The sequence below is a fragment of the Neofelis nebulosa genome, chromosome 18 (genome assembly GCF_028018385.1).
Source record: "Neofelis nebulosa isolate mNeoNeb1 chromosome 18, mNeoNeb1.pri, whole genome shotgun sequence".
Lineage (NCBI taxonomy): Eukaryota > Metazoa > Chordata > Mammalia > Carnivora > Felidae > Neofelis > Neofelis nebulosa.
In genome coordinates, this window is record NC_080799.1 from 43,777,042 (window position 1) to 43,794,783 (window position 17,742).

Below are 17,742 nucleotides of genomic sequence, written 5' to 3' on the forward strand. Positions count from 1 at the left end.
TCAGTATATATAGTGATGATAGTCAAAGACCATATATATATATATGTATATATGTATATATATGAAATAGCCTTGGGTATTGAAGATAATGTAGATAATGTTGTAAGTAATTGCTCATTGCTTTTCTGTATTAAATGACAGGGTTGATTCTCCCTGTTGACAGACCTGTGATGGTGAAGCCACGTCTGCTTTGCTGTCCACCTTAGCCCCAGCCTAGCACAGTGCCTGCCACATAGTGAGTCCTCAATATAATTCAGATCAGAGGAATAAATACCCTATATGAAAATATTGAAAAACAGCAGCGGTGCCTTGGTGGCTCAGTCAGTTAAGCATCTGACTTTGGTTCAGGTCATGATCTCACAGCTCCTGAGTTCAAGCCCCACGTCAGGCTCTGTGCTGACAGCTCAGAGCCTGGAGCCTGCTTTCGGTTCTGTCTCCCTCTCTCTGCCCCTGCCCCTGCCCCACTCGTGCTCTGTCTCTCTCTCTCAAAAACAAATAAACATTTAAAATTTTTTTTAAAAATAGGAGAGATCTCCTTCTGGGCAATTTATCTTGTTAAAAATTTTTTTTTCAATGTTTACTTATTTTTGAGAGAGAGAGAGACAGAGAGACAGAGAGAGGGAGACACAGAATCTGAAGCAGGCTCCAGGCTCCGAGCTGTCAGCACAGAGCCCAACACAGGGCTTGAACTTATGAACCCTGAGATCATGACCTGAGCCTAAGTCAGACCTTTAACCAATTGAGCCATCCAGGTGCCCTGGGCAATTTTAGCTTCTTAGGTAAAGGCGAAATATGATCTCAATTTCCCTGCAATTCCATATAATGCCATTATATTACAATGTAGTAGGAATTCTCTAAAACTCAGTATCGAGTATAAACAGAAGCCTGTAACAGCTTTTCCTGCTTAACCGCCGTGGGTCTGGCACTCTCTTTTCTAGGATGATGTTACCTCTTTGTTTTCCCATTCTTTCTTCTGCCATTTTGCTTCCGTCCCTCTTTCATTTCCTTTTCTTCACATTTTTGTTTAACCCTTTCTCTCTTCTTTCTTACCTCTTTCTCTTCACTTTAGAGGCCTTTTCCTGTAATTCTCTTGTGTGCTGTGGTATGGCAGACCTCTGTCCTCCTCGGGCTGTCCTTTCCTCCGACTTTCCTTCTAGATCCTGCTCTATTGCTGGCAGCTGTGTCTTTCCTCAGCTCCTTCCCCTGGAGCTCAGCCCTGCCAGGAGATGCAGTGGTGACAGTAGCTTAAGGAGCAGCCGGTTGACTGCCCATGCTTGGGCCACTGCTATGCGGCTGTCAGAGGGGCCGGCTCTTAAATTTGAGAACTCCCTGGGGGGACAGCAGGGCCCCTGAGCTTACCTCCACTTCCGTGATCTTCTTATCCGCAATGTGGGTCAAACGAGATGGGGGTCAAAGTGCCCTCCCCTACGTCCCTCATTTGGTCCTCACCACCTTATCCCTATGGAGGCGGCAAAGAAGGCATTGATACCATACCTGTGCTAGCAAGAAGAGGTTGCTGAGGCCTTGGAAGACTGAGCTCATTCAGTCACATATGCTCCATGCCAGGCTCTGAGCCAAGCCACGGGGATCACGGGGTGTTGAAAATATACTTTCTATCCTCAGTGAGTCCACCTAGATGCCACCCAGGGGCTTGTCTTGGAGCATTGTTTTTGACATGTTGAAAACATCCCATAGTCTTAAAGCACATATTTCTGTATCTCTCTTCAATCAAAGTGTGTAACTTATAACTTCAGCTAAATATAACTAGTTTAGATAAAAGATGTTAAAAAAAAGTTTTTTTTTAATGTTTGCTTATTTTTGAGAGCGGGGGGAGAGGGAGGGGCAGAGAGCGGGAGACTCAGAATCTGAAGCAGGCTCCAGGCTCTGAGCTGTCAGCACGGAGCCTGATGTGGGGCTCAAACTCCCGAACGGTGAGATCATGACCTGAACCGAAGCCGGGCGTTTAACTGACTGAGCCACCCAGGCACCCCAGAAGATGCTTTCTAAAAATGTGTGTGTGTGTGTGTGTGTGTGTGTGTGTGTGTGTGTGTGTGTGTGTGAGAGAGAGAGAGACAGAGAGACAGAGAGACAGAGAGACAGAGAGACAGAGACAGAGAGAGAGAGAATCCCAAGCAGGCTGCACTGAGCCGTTCAGATGACCCCTAGATAGAAGATTCTTTTAAAATCACCAAATATATAGTAGTGATTCTTTCTATTTTGATATTTTAATTTGATATTTAAAAGATAAAGATTTGAGTACTTCCATTAACAAACATTTAAGTGCCTCTACAACTATAGGTGAAGAATAATTATTTCCTTCACTTCCTAAGGTTGGAGAACCAAAATGCTTTACAACTTCAGACCGAAGAAAAGGCCAGAGGTGTGAGGTGAAACTCTATGATGAGACGGAGTCTTCTTTTACAATGATATGGTAACCTCCCACATCTGTTCCAAACTGAAATCCCTGCTGTTATCACCAAGACAGAATGCTTTTGTTTCACCAAAAAGATGATGGATTTCATAGTAGGAGAGGGGTAATGATTGGAGAGAAATAATTATTGGAGACTTTACTCTTGTACATTGACTTGTTACACTCTGTGCTGTAAGATTAACTTAAAATGAGATCTTTAGACAGCACGGGATTGTTTAGATGGACTCCACTGTGACTGGTTCATTCTTGTTCTCTGCTTTATAACAAACAATGATTTATTTGGTCCCATTGGTAATAAACCAGCCAGATTTTCCCTGATTGCCTGGGTGGCGGCCTGGAGTCAGGCTGTGGGAAGATGGTAGAAAAGCAAGTGTTGTCCCAGGCTGCACCTGGGGCACTGTAGGGTAGGACGTGGCATTATCTAGACTCCAGAAGCCAGGGCACCAAACAAACAAACAAACAAACAAACCCATTAATGTGAAACAGGTCTTCAACCCATCAGGTCCCCTGAACAGTTTATCCAATGTGGGAGCCCTCTCTTAATGGTCTGACAGACTTTAAAGGCTTTCAATTTGTAGTCACTCAGTTCTAACTCGCCTGGAGTGACCTAAGTAGTGGGCAAAGATGGAATTGATGGGGCAGAAGTTGTTAAAGATGAATAGTATCAAAGGAATGATTTCTCACGCAGTTGTTAAATGCTTTGTGACATAGACCGTGTATCCTGCAAAATGCAGGAGAAGCCAGCATCCTTAACTTGTGCCTTGATAACTTGGGGAATCGTTAACTCCAGCCATTAGGACATTCTTTTTTTGGTAAATAAAGTGGTCACTGCCAGTTTTCCCTGATGTATTTGACTTTTGCTTCTTTTTAAAAATGTGCAGTTGGGATAATGAATCTATTCTAGTTGCACAGAGCTGGATGCCACGAGAAACAGGTATGATACTGTGATGATTGTGTTCACTGTTTGTCATTTTTTATACCCCCCCCCCACACATAATAATTTTAAAATGGCTTTTTCCCCCTAAACAGTAATATTTGCCTCAGATGTAAGAATAAGTTTTGACAAATTTCGGAACTGCATGACAGCAACAGTAATCTCAAAAACCATTATTACAACTAATCCAGGTAAAAGGCTATCTGAAATTTCTTATCCCTTTGGAAATGTCTGTCTGACACATTTCAGTATTTGTGCAGTATATTTAAGAATGAAAACAATGCTTGGATTTCATTTGAATTAAAAGTGAAAACTGCTTTATCTGCTTTACATTTATATTTCTTAAATTTGCAGCAAGCTATCTCTTTGCTGTCTTTACTAAAGAAATGTGAAAAACTAGATTCATTTTTAGAGTATCATCTCTTGTAATGATTTCTGAGAGATCAATGCTATTGATTGGATTACCTAAACTTCTGTTTTAAAAATAAATTCAGTTTTACTATATTCAAATAATTTCATACTAGAGTACTGAGAACATATACATAGTATCATTAGTTCATAGCATGAATGAAATACCCCTAAGGCCCACGGGCGTGGATGTTGAAAGCAGTCACAGTTTATTCCAGCATGCAGTCTGGGGAGCGGGATCTGGGGAGACGTGAGGGGTTGGTGCCTTTAAGGACCCTCAGAGCACTTTGTACTGCAGATAGAATGCTTAGCCTGGCACCAGAGCCGGAATGACCCTTCACAATCTCAGGAAGATGTAAATACGACAGCGTTCCCTCTCGAACAGCAGCTCACTCTGCCGGCCACTAACAGAGCATCGACACTGACCGGGAATTATAAAGCAATTTTCTGTCTTTGAGCAAACCATTATCAGAATTTTTTTTTTTTTAATTTTTTTTTTTTTTAATTTTTGGGACAGAGAGAGAGAGACAGAGCATGAACAGGGGAGGGGCAGAGAGAGAGGGAGACACAGAATCGGAAACAGGCTCCAGGCTCCGAGCCATCAGCCCAGAGCCTGACGCGGGGCTCGAACTCACGGACCGCGAGATCGTGACCTGGCTGAAGTCGGACGCTTAACCGACTGCGCCACCCAGGCGCCCCCAGAATTTTTTAAAGTATGACCTAAAGCGACAAGACTCTGTTGTCTCCGTAAGTGCACTGGACCTTGCACATCTGCCCAGGGACGCCGTGTCCCTGAAAGTGGTGTTGTGGAAGGTGATGTGATGTGCCCTGGCTTGCCTTCGTTAAGATCTCATCTGCTGTGCACATGCTGTGTGCCAGGAAGTCTCCTGGGGTCCAGTGACAAAACACAAATGTCTCTGCCCGCGTGATGCTCACGTTCTAGCAGGAGAGAGAGATAAGAAACAACAAAGATAACACATCTGTGGATTATGAAGTATTTAAGAAGAAAAAGAGGAATGGGGTTAGGAGGGGCCAGAATGACATGGTGGGTATAGGGCAGGTTGGCCTCCTTGGGAAGGTGACATTTGAGCAGAGACGTGGTGAGGCAGTGAGAGGGTTAACCACAGGAAAGAGCGCCAGGCAGAGGAGCAGCCAGTGCAAAGGCCCAGAGGCTGGAGGGAGCCTGCTTGTGGGCAGAACAGCAAGGAGGCCAGTGTGGCTGCAGCTGATGGAGCACAGGCAGGAGGAGGTGTCAAGGTCGGAGGGGAGGGTGGGTCTCAAGAAGGCTTTATAGGCTAATGAGAGGTCATAGGGAAGGGGAACCAGCTCAGGATTTGGAGCAGAAGGTGGCATTTTCTATGAACTAAAAGGATCGCTCTAGCTGCTTTTCATAAATCGATGGTGGCACAACCGTGATCTATTCTCAACATTTAGGATAAGACTGCACTCTTCGGTTCCTTTTCTTTCCATTTCTTTCCTTGAGGGGAATACTATGGTTTATTATTTTTAATAATTTATCAATATTAATAGTTTTAATAGTATTATATAGAGTAATGTCAATGATTAAGAAATCTCCATCCTTTAAGGGTAAATTAGGCCTGGGAAAATTTCTAAAAGACATTTGGGTTTGTCTGTTGGAAAAGGATATCAAGCTCACTAGGACAAAACTCAAGGCTAAGTTAATGAGACATATATTCAATGGATGTTGTCTATTTGGTTCTGAAAACAGATGCAAAGGTGAAATGTCAAAGTGTTTGAGCAATGCCAGCATCACTAGAATAGACACCTGTTTCTCAAAGAGAAAAGGAGAGTCCTCAGGAGGGTGTGAATTTTCATGTGCATATTTCAAAAAAAATTTCAGTGTTTGTTTTGAGACAGATAGAACGTGAGCAGGGGAGGGGCAGAGAGAGAGGGAGACACAGAATCTGAAGCAGGCTCCAGGCTCTGAGCTGTCAGCACAGAGCCCGACGTGGGGCCCGAACCCACGAACCACAAGATCATGACCTGGGCTGAAGTCAGTCACTTAACCAACTCAGCCACCCAGGCGTGCCTCATGTGCATATTTAATCACCCTTATTTCTAATTTTCTGGGCTATACCAGCCAAGTAGAAATTAAAAACCTCTACTGGCTTAAACTGTCATCCTAGCTTTGCTTATGGCTTTCTCTGCCCTGTGAGTGTCCACCACACAGGCCCGAGAACCTTGTCGTCGGCAGGGATCTTCATAGCCGCGCCTGCAGGGGGGTAGGGGGTGGGGGTGGGGGCCGTGGTTGGATTTCTGTGACCTCGGTCCAGCCCCTGCCCCTGTCTCCAGTGCCGCAGTTCCGTCCGTGGTTCTGAAACACGCATTCATTCACTCACTCACTTACAAATATCTGTTGAAGGCCTTTTATTTGCCAAGCACTGAGATGATGTGAGTCCTTTCTGGAACAAGGCCGGACACGATGGATGGATGGTCAGATGAGTGAAAGGACAGTCACTGTACTGGGTATGAGAGCCTCAGGGCTGGAAAGGCAGAAGCGCTGCTCACAAGGAATTTCAGGATGGTTCTGTGAAAGCTCAGTGATAGGGCTCCTGGTTGAACAGGAGCGAGGGATAAGTGCCTGCCTCTGCCCCGGGGCTCAGCGGGGAGGGGCCCCCTGCAATGGCAGGTCTACAGAGTGTTGGAGTGGGTCAGGGAGGGCTGAAAGGTCATCAGGTGTTGGAGGTTGGGGGCTTGGGCTGAAGGTGTTGGGGTCACACGGAAACCTTCTGGTACATATTCTGACTATTCCTGAGAATACTTGTAATCCAACTCGAGGAGCAAGGCTTTCAAATAAACTTAAAATTTTTTTCTTTTCTTTTCTTTTTTTTTAAATTTATTTAAAAAAATTTTTTTAGGGGCGCCTGGGTGGCGCAGTCGGTTAAGCGTCCGACTTCAGCCAGGTCACGATCTCGCGGTCCGTGAGTTCGAGCCCTGCGTCAGGCTCTGGGCTGATGGCTCGGAGCCTGGAGCCTGTTTCAGATTCTGTGTCTCCCTCTCTCTCTGCCCCTCCCCCGTTCATGCTCTGTCTCTCTCTGTCCCAAAAATAAATAAAAAAAAATGTTGAAAAAAAATATATAAAAAAAAATTTTTTTTAAACGTTTTATTTATTTATTTTTTTAATTTTTTTTAACGTTTATTTATTTTTGAGACAGAGAGAGACAGAGCATGAACGGGGGAGGGTCAGAGAGAGGGAGACACAGAATCTGAAACAGGCTCCAGGCTCTGAGCTGTCAGCACAGAGCCCGACACGGGGCTCGAACTCACGGACCGCGAGATCATGACCTGAGCTGAAGTCGGCCGCTTAACCGACTGAGCCACCCAGGCGCCCCATAAACGTTTTATTTATTTTTGAGACAGGGAGAGACAGAGCATGAACAGGGGAGGGTCAGAGAGAGGGAGACACAGAATCTGAAGCAGGCTCCAGGCTCTGAGCTGTCAGCACAGAGCCCTATGCGGGGCTTGAACTCACGGACCGTGAGATCATGACCTGAGGTCGGCCACTTAAACTACTGAGCCACCCAGGTGCCCCTAAAAATTTTTTTCTGATCAGGAAAGAAATGCATATAAAATTCAGAAAATACTAAAAGCAAAAAGAGAAAACAACACCTATACTCCTTCTATTTTACAAGAGAATCATTTCTTTGATACATACTCTTCCAGATAACCTTGCATATCTATGTGTATGTGTGTGTGTGTGTGTGTGTGTGTATGTATGTGTGTGTGTGTGTGTATATATATATATATATATATATATATATATATATATATAATTTAAAGGAAATTGTTCCACATAGTTTTGTAAGCTGCCCTTTAACTGTCTGGTCTACATCTCTTCACTGAATAGATTGCTGATGGCTGCACGATATCCTATTTGTGTTTTCATATGCCTTTACTTATTGAAAATCATTTTGGATCACTTGCAGTTATCTAAAAAGTGATTCATTGTTTTTCACTTATTGTGCATTTTTCATTTAAGATACACCAGAAGCTAACATCCTGTTGAATTTTATAAGAGAGAATAAAGAAACAAATCCTCTGGATGGTGAAATCGACAGTTATCTGAAAGATTCCATAAATTGTAAGCGACCTTTAAATGTTATTTGGATTTTTAAAAGGAAGTACTTTGTTTTACACAGTAAAAGATACCATATTCTTATTCTGTAACTGCTATATTTCCACTTTTTAAAAGGTTGTATAAAACTTTTAGAGGTTTCTAAAACCTTTTGCCAGTCTCATGGGAGCTACAAACTTGAGTTGACTGTCTTTTTCTTACTCACTTTTAAGAATTATTTATGTATGTAGATAGGAGTCCTTTTTATCCTCTCAGATTGCTGGCATGCCCCACTGTGAGGCTTGCCTTCCCACGCTTTTACTGGTGTCTTATGACCAGAAAGTCTTCAATGAAATAAAATGAATTAAAATTCCCATTCTTTTCCTTTTTTTTTTTTTTTGCTTATTTTTTTGTTGTTATGTCCATTTATATAATCAGGTTTAAATATAGCAGATATAATAATTTTTCTGTTACTTAACTGAACCTGTTACCCATTCTCATTTGAACTTTATAGTTTTTCTATTTGGATACAATCCTTTGGAGTTCTTTGAATACATAGAGAGCTGTTAATTACTTTTTATTTTTAGTAAATGCAATAGTTGATGTCTATACAGTTGAACAATTAAAGGTAAAAGCTTTGAAGAATGAAGGGAAAGCTGACCCTTTCTACGGGATTCTTTATGCTCATATCTCTACGCTGAACATTGATGGTGCAACCACAGCTGTCGTTCGACGCCGATGGTAAGCAGACATATTACTGTCAGCAAAGTCATTCTTGTAAGAAATAAAGACCAACTAATGTTAATAAATTTTAAGCCCTACAAAAGTTAAAGATATTCTTTGAAATAACAGTGGTTATATATTTGAACGAAAGGTATAAATGAATAACCCATACTTAAGTTTCCAAGACAGACTACTTAGATTGAAAGATTATAATTGCCTTAAATTTTTTTTTAATGTTTATTTACTTTGGAGAGAGAGAGAGAGAGAGAGAGAGAGAGAGAGAGAATGAGTGGGGGACAGAGAGAGAGGGAGACACAGAATCCCAAGCAGGCTCCAGGCTCTGAGCACAGTGCCTGACGTGGGGCTCGAACTCACAAGCCGCGAGATCATGACCTCACCTGAAGTCAGATGCTTAACCAACTGAGCCACCCACGCGCCCCAATAATTGCCTTTAAAAAAAGATTTTAAGTAATCCCTATACCCAGTGTGGGGCTCAAACCCATAATCCTGAGGTCACTCCACTAACCGAGCCAGCCAGGTGCCCCTATTACTGCCTTTAAACAAAAAGTTCCTTTTTTTTAAGAGTCTCATGCTCTACCGACTGAGCTAGCCGGGAAAAAGTTCCTTTTTTAAAAATATTTATTTTTGAGAGAGAGGTAGAGCATGCAAAAATGGAGGCGGGGCAGAGAGGGGAGGGCAGAGGATCCAAAGCGGGCTCTATGCTGAGAGCTCAGCCCAACACGGGGCTCAGACCCACAAACCGTGAAATCATGATCTGAGCTGAAGTCAGACCGCTCAACCAACCCAGCCACCTAGTTGCCCAAGCTTTCTCTCTCTCTCTCTCTCTTTTTTAATGTTTATTTATTTTGAGAGAGAGAGAGAGAGAGAGCAAGGGAGAGAGGCAGGGAGAGAGGGAGAGAGAATCCAGCAGGCTCCATGCTCAGCGTGATGTGGGGCTCCATTCATGACCATGAGATCATGACCGAACCAAAATCAAGAGTCAGCTGCTTAACCGACTGAGCCACTCAGGTGCCCCTATAATTGTCTTTTAAGGTAAAATTTGATTTGCTGTGTTTCTGTAGTTACAAAATAAAAAGATATAGTACTGCCAGAAACTTCGAACTGAGATGACAAGTGACAGCATTTAAAAATTTTCCTTGTTTATTTTTGAGAGAGAGAGAGCACATGTGCATACCCACAAATGGGGGAGGGGCAGGGCAAAGGAGAGACAGAATCCCAAGCAGGCTTCACACCCTCAGCACAGAGCCTGACTTGGGACTCAAACTCACAAACCGTGAGGTCACAACTTGAGTCTAGATCAAGAGTCAGACACTCAACAGACTGTGCCACTCAGACGCCCTTAGCATTTAAAAAAAAATTCTTTTCAGCTGTGGGCGCCTGGGTGGCTCAGTCGGTTAAGCATCTGACTTCAGCTCAGGTCATGATCTCATGGTTCATGAGCTCGAGCCCTACTTCTCTTTGTCTCTGCTCCTTGTGGTATTCTCTCTCTCTCTCTCTCTCTCTCTCTCTCTCTCTCTCTCTCTCTCTCTCTCTCTCTCTCTCTCTCTCCCTCCCTCCCTCCCTCCCTCCCTCCCTCCCTTCTGCCCTCCCTCGTCTCTCTCTCTTAAAAAAAATTATTTTCAGCCACATGGTAAATATGATTTCTAGCCTCTCCTAGGTCAAAGTTATTGTACAAAAGCAAACCCCAGTAGATTTAATAATCTTAGCCAAAAGATGCTTAGCAAGAAACATCTAGGACGTTACTATGAATTTTTGTCATTGAAAATTTTATTGAGATAGTTGTAGACTCACATGGAGTTGTAAGAACTAATAAAGAGAATCCACAGACACTTTCTCCACTTCCATCCGATGGTAACATTTTATGAAACTATAGTATTACATCGTAGCCAGGGTATTGATACTAATTCAATCTGATGATTTTTATTCAAATTTCACCAGACTGACATGCAGTCATTTGTGTGTGTGTGTGTGAAGTTCTGTGTAGTTTTATTACATGTGTAGCTTTGTGCATCTACCACCACAGTCAGGATACTGATCTATGGATTTTAAAAACATTTTATGATTTGGTATTAAAGTTGAAAAAAGGGGCGCCTGGGTGGCGCAGTCGGTTAAGCGTCCGACTTCAGCCAGGTCACGATCTCGCGGTCCGTGAGTTCGAGCCCCGCGTCAGGCTCCGGGCTGATGGCTCGGAGCCTGGAGCCTGTTTCCGATTCTGTGTCTCCCTCTCTCTCTGCCTCTCCCCCGTTCATGCTCTGTCTCTCTCTGTCCCAAAAATAAATAAAAAATGTTGAAAAAAAAAATTAAAAAAAAAAAAAAAAAAAAAGTTGAAAAAAAACCAGCGTGGAGGTGGCGATGTATGTCAGGTGTTTACTTTTTGAAAAATATTTTTCAAAAACTTTTTGAAAATTTTAAGGTCTTTCTCATTTGTCCTACATCTTTAATATTGATACGTGAGGAAAAGCATCTGAAATTTAGCTTAAAAGTGATACGTGCCCAGACAAGAAAGCACCGTCTTCAGATCGCCCCTCCACTTGAGAAACTTGAGTCGGTCTTCCTGTTCCAAGTGGCTAAAGCAGAGCGCTCCAAACATACGGAACAGCATGTAATTCCCCTAAAGACAGAAGAGTGGGCTCCTGGCAGTACTAACAGCATTCAGGGTGTGAACTTGACCACCCCTGGGATTTTTCTGTCACCATGTGGAGGCCTAGTACAGAAGCATCATGTGAGCATTTGTCGAACCCGGGCTTTCCAGGGACAGGACATGATCCTTGCCCTCAGCGCCCTGAGCCAGGGAGACTAGACGGACGTACCTGCAGTGTCAAGGAATAGGCCGCGACAGATTTCCAGGGCTGAGAGCCGGTCCTGCCGCTGTCTGCAGAAGGGAAGGGGTGAAGGAGCCCCAGCAGGGGGATGCAGGGCAGTGGAAAATGGGATTGACCGCAAATTGTGGTGTTGCCTGCTTCTCCCGTCCGTCTGGCATTGCGTTGCTCTAAGGGCTCCGGAAGTCCTTCCTCTGGTTTAGACTTTGAAGGGAACGTGGTTCTTCAGCTAGAGATCAGGTTGGTCATTTACGCCCTCACCTGTCATCACTGTCTTTGTTTCTTTTCAGCTCGGGCTGTGGATACGTTATGAAGGAAGCATCCGGCCCCTGCATTGCTTGCCACCGAGATTCTTTGGAACTTAAATCTGCTTTTCGCAGCTTCCACTTGCTGATTGATGTCACTGACCACACAGGCACCCTCCATGCCTGCAGCCTCACGGGAGGTGTTGCAGAGGAGACTTTAGGCTGCACGGTAAGTAGCAGAAAGGAACATGTGTTTAGAAATAATTCCAGATTGAATTCTCTTCCCCCAAACGTAGGTTATTTCAGTGGACATTTGATAGAAATTAAGTCATTAACAAAGAGGTCTGGGGGAAAAAATCAGTCTTGATGGAAACACGCATTGCTTTAGTGAAGAAATAATTGCACGTTTGCCAATCACCGCTGATCTCGCTGCTGGGAATGGTGTTGGAGGCTGTTGGCTGCAGTGGAGAAAGACCTTCTCTGTAGTCACAGGGGGCAGAACAGCGCATTGGGGGGTGCCGATCGGTGGTGAGACAGAAGGAGGGTTTGGCGACGCGCCACGACCAGCTGCGCAAAGTGAACCCGATGCAGTCAGCGCACACGGTGGCCTCCATCGGGACGGCAGCAGAGACTTAGGGGCGTGTGGGCTGGATGACAGGCATGTGTTTTTTCTGGTGAGAACCCGCTCCTGAAGTTTACCATTAAACCTCGAGCCCAAGCGGTTTCTAGTTTGTGAAGGGGAGTTTTCTGGACTGAGCCACCTGACTCCCTTCAGGGGTTTCCTTCAGAGCCTTTCCGACCTCTCCTCCATTTAGAGAATTGAGCTGTCACTTGTATGAATAAAATCCCAGTCAAGTGAGCAAAGTGAAGCTCCACATTGCTGTCAAGATGAGTTATTTATACAGACTTCGGAAATGTGTGTTTGATCGTTTTAACCAGGTGAATGAGTTTCTTACAATGACGGATGAACAGAAAACAGCGCTGAAGTGGCAATTTCTTCTGGAGAGAAGCAAACTTTACTTAAAAGTTAGTATATTTTACAGTACTATGTTACTCTGTATCTTCAAGTAATAAGAAAATCCTAGAGTAAGACCTAGAAAGTTCGGGAATTTGTTATTTTTAATGCCCAATTCCACATGTGCAGAAGGACTTGGCTACTGTGGAAACAATGCAAGTCATCTGTTTGTTTGTTTGTTTGTTTTTCCGTAAAGTATAAAGGGACTCCACAGGACACCAAAGTAATAGACCAGCAAGGGGTGCCTGGCTGGCCCAGTCGGTGAGGCTGGGATTCTTCATCTCAGGGTTCTGAGTTCAAGGCCCACGTTGGGTGTAGAGATTACTTAAAAATAGGATCTTTAAAAGAAAGAGAGAAAGAAATAGACCAACAAAGACACTATCTGTTATGTTAACTCCAAGGCAGTGCACCGGGCCGTCAAAGCTGGTCCTCGCCCTGCCCCACCTGTGTGGCGGTGCCCCTCAATTCAGTAAGCAGAATTGGATGGCACGGTCACGTGCGTGGGTGCGGGGGGCTACACAGTCTCTGGGTTTGAACTCTCATCCCGCCACTCAGCCTCTGTGACCCTCTAAAACGCTGTGATCCTGCTGCTCTAACCAGAGCAGGGCCGCAGCATTGGGGGGAGGGGGTGGTGTCACAGAAACTTAGTATTAAAGGGGAAAGGGGACTGAGACAAACTCCTGTTGTTTTGCAAATGCGGAAAGTGGGACCAAGAAATACTGCTACTTGTGCCAGGTCACAGGTGAGATAGGGCTGCAGCTTACGTGACTCCTCTTCTTCTGCCAGTCTGAAAAGTTTTCTCCTTCACACTCTTCAAAGTTTTCAAGCTCCTCTTTCAGAGAACTATATCTGTCTGTATTTCCTGCACGAGGACGTAACATCGAGAACAACCTAAAACACGTTCATGAGCACACATTCCTTTAACAGTCTGCAATGTCGTCATCTCATGTTCCATAGCCTCTGGAAAACCACCGTGTGTTCTGTGGAAGAATGAGAATAAAAAGGCCAACCGCGTCTTAGTATAATCACGGAAGTAGTTGTGACCTCACAGAGACTCTAAAATAGTCTTTGAGAACACTGCATCTCCACCAGCCCAGCCTCAGAAGCAGGTGTTCCCATTTTCCAGTGGCTTCTTTCCTTGTGGCCTCAAGCATATCCGAGTGGGTTACCGACATGGAGTTACTTATGGTCTCACTGATATCTCTAGGACCTTGCTTTGAGACTTCTTCATTGCTAGGCCTAAGGGAGAAATTGCAAGGATATGCTGTGTCTCTTCTACCATTAGCATGGGTCCATGTGAATACTGTCCGTTCCCAACTCAGAATATACTCAGATCTATGACCGACTTTGTTTTCCCTCCAAGTAGGAGGTGCAAGTTGCTAATGAATTTGATCAGTTTAAATTCATGGCAAGTTACTTGCAGTTTTCCTAACTCAATTCACACTTACCAATAAATTGCTCTCAAGTAAATACTGTACCTTCCCAAAGAATATTTTTAAAAAGTATTTAAGTCAGATTGAACAAAGATTTTAAGCAGATATAAAATGGTCATGTCACAGGGCCACCTGAGTGGTTCAGTCAGTTAGGTGGCCCATTTTGGCTCAGGTCGTGATCTCATGGTCTGTGAGTTCAAGTCCCGTGTTGGTCTCTGTGCTGACAGCTCAGAACCTGGAGCCTGCTTGGCATTCTGTGTCTCCCCCTCTCTCTGCCCCTTCCCTGCTCACTCTCTGTCTGTCTCTCAGAAAAACTAAAAAGTTAAAATGATCATAATACAAAATGTAATAAAGATCTTGGGGCGCCTGGATGGCTCAGTCGGTTAAGCGGCCGACTTCAACTCAGGTCATGATCTCACAGCCCGTGAGTTCGAGCCCCGCGTCGGGCTCTGTGCTGACAGCTCAGAGCCTGGAGCCTGCTTCAGATTCCGTGTCTCCCTCTCTCTGTGACCCTCCCTTGTTCATGCTCTGTCTCTCTCTGTCTCAAAAATAAATAAACATTAAAAAAATTAAAAAATGGGGCGCCTGGGTGGCGCAGTCGGTTAAGCGTCCGACTTCAGCCAGGTCACGATCTCGCGGTCCGTGAGTTCGAGCCCCGCGTCAGGCTCTGGGCCGATGGCTCGGAGCCTGGAGCCTGTTTCCGATTCTGTGTCTCCCTCTCTCTCTGCCCCTCCCCCGTTCATGCTCTGTCTCTCTCTGTCCCAAAAATAAATAAAAAACGTTGAAAAAAAAATTAAAAAATGTAATAAAGATCTTGAGAATCAAATACAATTTATCAATTATTTTAAATCAGTTAAAAAATGACAAAAAGTATTGTTGTACAGATGGGATATTTTGTATATGCATATTTCAATTAAAAATAGGGGTGCCTGCGGGGGCTTAGTCGGTTGAGTGTCCAACTCTTGATTTTAGCTCAGGTCATGAGCTCATGGTTCATGAGATTGAGCCCCATACACTGGCTTCCGCGCTGAGTGTGGAGCCTGCTTGGGATTCTCTCTGTCCCTCTGCCCCTGCCTCTTTCTCTTTCTGTCTCTCTCTCTCTCTCTCTCTCTCTCTCTCTCTCTCCTTCAAAACAAACAAACAAACAAAACCATGGCTACTTCAAATGGTTTAGTTGGAGGGATTTCAAAAGAAGGTATTTTAATGTTTTAAAACACATGGTGTATTACTACAGGTCCTTTTAAGTCTGATGTTAGTGTCAAATGATTTCCAAAAAGGGTAAAGCCATGACTGTCATACAAAAATAAAATGAACACATCAAAGATTTAATTCAATTCATTAGTTAGTGAAGAAACCAGGAATGTGTCCTCCCTGAATGAATTCAGAGGAGAACCGGGAGAAGAGGCATAAAGGCAGGCTACCAGCAGTGCTGAAGCGGGCTTCTGTGCACCTGCAGAGTGGTCCTTCTGCAGGGCAGAGTGGTCGAGCCCTCACCCAGATGGAGTTTATCTGGATTTCTCTGAGCGGGACCACTATTTGCTTCACTATCTGTTTCCTGCAACTTAAAAACCGCTCCATCAAGGCCCTGAAAAGTGCTGCCGAATGAGGCAACCCCAGCGCTCCGGCCAGCCGCACCCCGACTGGGGGAGGGGGGTGGGGACGCTCCATGGGAAGGTGCCCACGGAGCTTCGTTGCCCTGTTCAGTCTTGCAGTGTTTCCTGCCAGGAGTCTTTTCCTAGTAGTCTTTGAAAGTAAACGAGCTAGCTGATGTGCCCTTCTGCCCTGCGTTAAATAAAATGTTGGTGAAGGTGCTTTATTGTCAGAAGGGACAATTTATTTATTTATTTATTTATTTATTTATTTATTTATTTATTATTTATTTATTTATCAATAAAGCACATCACCACGTCCCCATAGCCTGACAGATTAGGTTGCCACCACGGGTTAACATCTGTCACAGCTGCTGGCTTGACACACTTTATTTTATGCATGATTGTACACATGTAACCTCTGCACCCAATGTGGGGCTTGAACTCATGACACTGAGATCAAGAGGTACATGCTCCACTGACTGAGCCAGCCGGGTGCCCCTTGAAGACACTTTAAACCCTTCTTTTTGTTAAGTATTGGATTCGAAACTCCAATTTTCCTACCAAAGAGAAATGCCATGAAACAAATAACATAGATTTTTACAAAATCAACATCAGGAGACACATCTGTAATTTCTCTCCAAACTGGCCCTGAGACTGGGACTCTCTCAGGTGTATGCTCACACCTGCAGAACAGCTCATCGTGGTTCTCTTGTGCTCACTGGTTTTCAACTTTATATACGTGGTGGTTTTTAAAGTTAACTCCCCCCTCTCTCTCTCTTTTCTCCCTGCAGTTCTTTTTATCACATAGAGCAAGGGGTGGACTGAGAGTTAGCGTGCTCTCGTGTAAGCTTGCAGACCCTACTGAGGCAAGCAAGAACTTGTCTGGACAAGGAAATACTTAAAACAGGGTATTTTAAACTCTGAACAAGGATATGAGCTTCGACTCCCTGGAAAGTGGAAAACGAGTTTGAAGATTATGGATGAAATTGTATTTTGTTCAAATGTGGTAAAAATGTTTCTATAAATTGTTATTATGTTACCTTCTGGAGTTGGTCGAGAGGGGTGAATCTTAAAATCTCTCATACAACCCAGCTCCTTTGTCAGAAGTCCTTTTCTTCCAGCTTTGCCCAAGTTGGAAAACGTTTGCATGAATTAATAAACAAGTTTAATCTTCCCCACAGATATGAATGATTTCTTTTTTTTTTTTAATTTACATCCAAATTAGCATATAGTGCAACAATGATTTCAGGAGTAGATTCCTTGATGCCCCTTCCCCATTTAGCCCATCCCCCCCAACCCCTCCAGTAACCCTCTGTTTGTTCTCCATATTTAAGAGTCTCTTCTCTTTTGTCCCCTCCCTGTTTTGATATTATTTTTGCTTCCCTTCTCTTATGTTCATCTGTTTTGTGTCTTTTTAAAAAAATTTTTTTTAACGTTTATTTCTTTTTGAGACAGAGAGAGACAGAGCATGAACGGGGGAGGGTCAGAGAGAGGGAGACACAGAATCCGAAACAGGCTCCAGGCTCTGAGCTGTCAGCACAGAGCCCGACGCGGGGCTCGAACTCACGGGCTGTGAGATCATGACCTGAGCCAAAGTCGGCCGCTTAACCGACTGAGCCACCCAGGCGCCCCTGTTTTGTGTCTTAAAGTCCTCACATGAGTGAAGTCCTATGCTATCTGTCTTTCTCTGACTAATTCACTTAGCATAATAACCTCCCGATCCATCCACGTAGTTGAAAATGGCAAGATATCATTCTTTTTCATTGCCAATATACGAGTGTATCGATATACGAGTATCGATAATACTCCATCGTATAAATATACCCCATCTTCTTTATCCATTCATCCATCGATGGACATTTGGGCTCTTTCCATACTTTGGCTGTTGTTGATAGTGCTGCTGTAAACATAGGGGTGCATGTGTCTCTTCGAAACAGCACACCTGTATCCCGTGGATAAATGCCTCGTAGTGCAACTGCTAAGTCGTACGGTAGTTCTATTTTTAGTTTTTTGAGGAACCTCCATACTGTTTTCCAGAGTGGCTGC

The 17,742-nt window shown here is 44.1% G+C and overlaps 1 protein-coding gene across 4 annotated transcripts in view; it reads left to right on the plus strand.

Annotated features, from left to right (window-relative positions):
* The window catches only part of MEIOB (meiosis specific with OB-fold), a 29,494-nt gene extending 12,618 nt beyond the window's left edge, over nucleotides 1–16,876 (plus strand). For 3 of the 4 annotated variants that reach the window (XM_058710361.1, XM_058710360.1, XM_058710363.1), the window contains 8 exons: nucleotides 2,331–2,431; nucleotides 3,313–3,365; nucleotides 3,461–3,556; nucleotides 7,774–7,875; nucleotides 8,436–8,589; nucleotides 11,702–11,885; nucleotides 12,596–12,682; nucleotides 16,488–16,876. In XM_058710361.1, coding sequence (XP_058566344.1) covers nucleotides 2,331–2,431; nucleotides 3,313–3,365; nucleotides 3,461–3,556; nucleotides 7,774–7,875; nucleotides 8,436–8,589; nucleotides 11,702–11,885; nucleotides 12,596–12,682; nucleotides 16,488–16,598 — 888 coding nt within the window. In that variant the 3' untranslated portion in view covers nucleotides 16,599–16,876. The remainder of the gene's footprint in view (nucleotides 1–2,330; nucleotides 2,432–3,312; nucleotides 3,366–3,460; nucleotides 3,557–7,773; nucleotides 7,876–8,435; nucleotides 8,590–11,701; nucleotides 11,886–12,595; nucleotides 12,683–16,487) is intronic. The other variant, XM_058710362.1, reaches the window with a different exon arrangement.
* The last annotated feature ends 866 nt before the right edge of the window (nucleotides 16,877–17,742 follow it).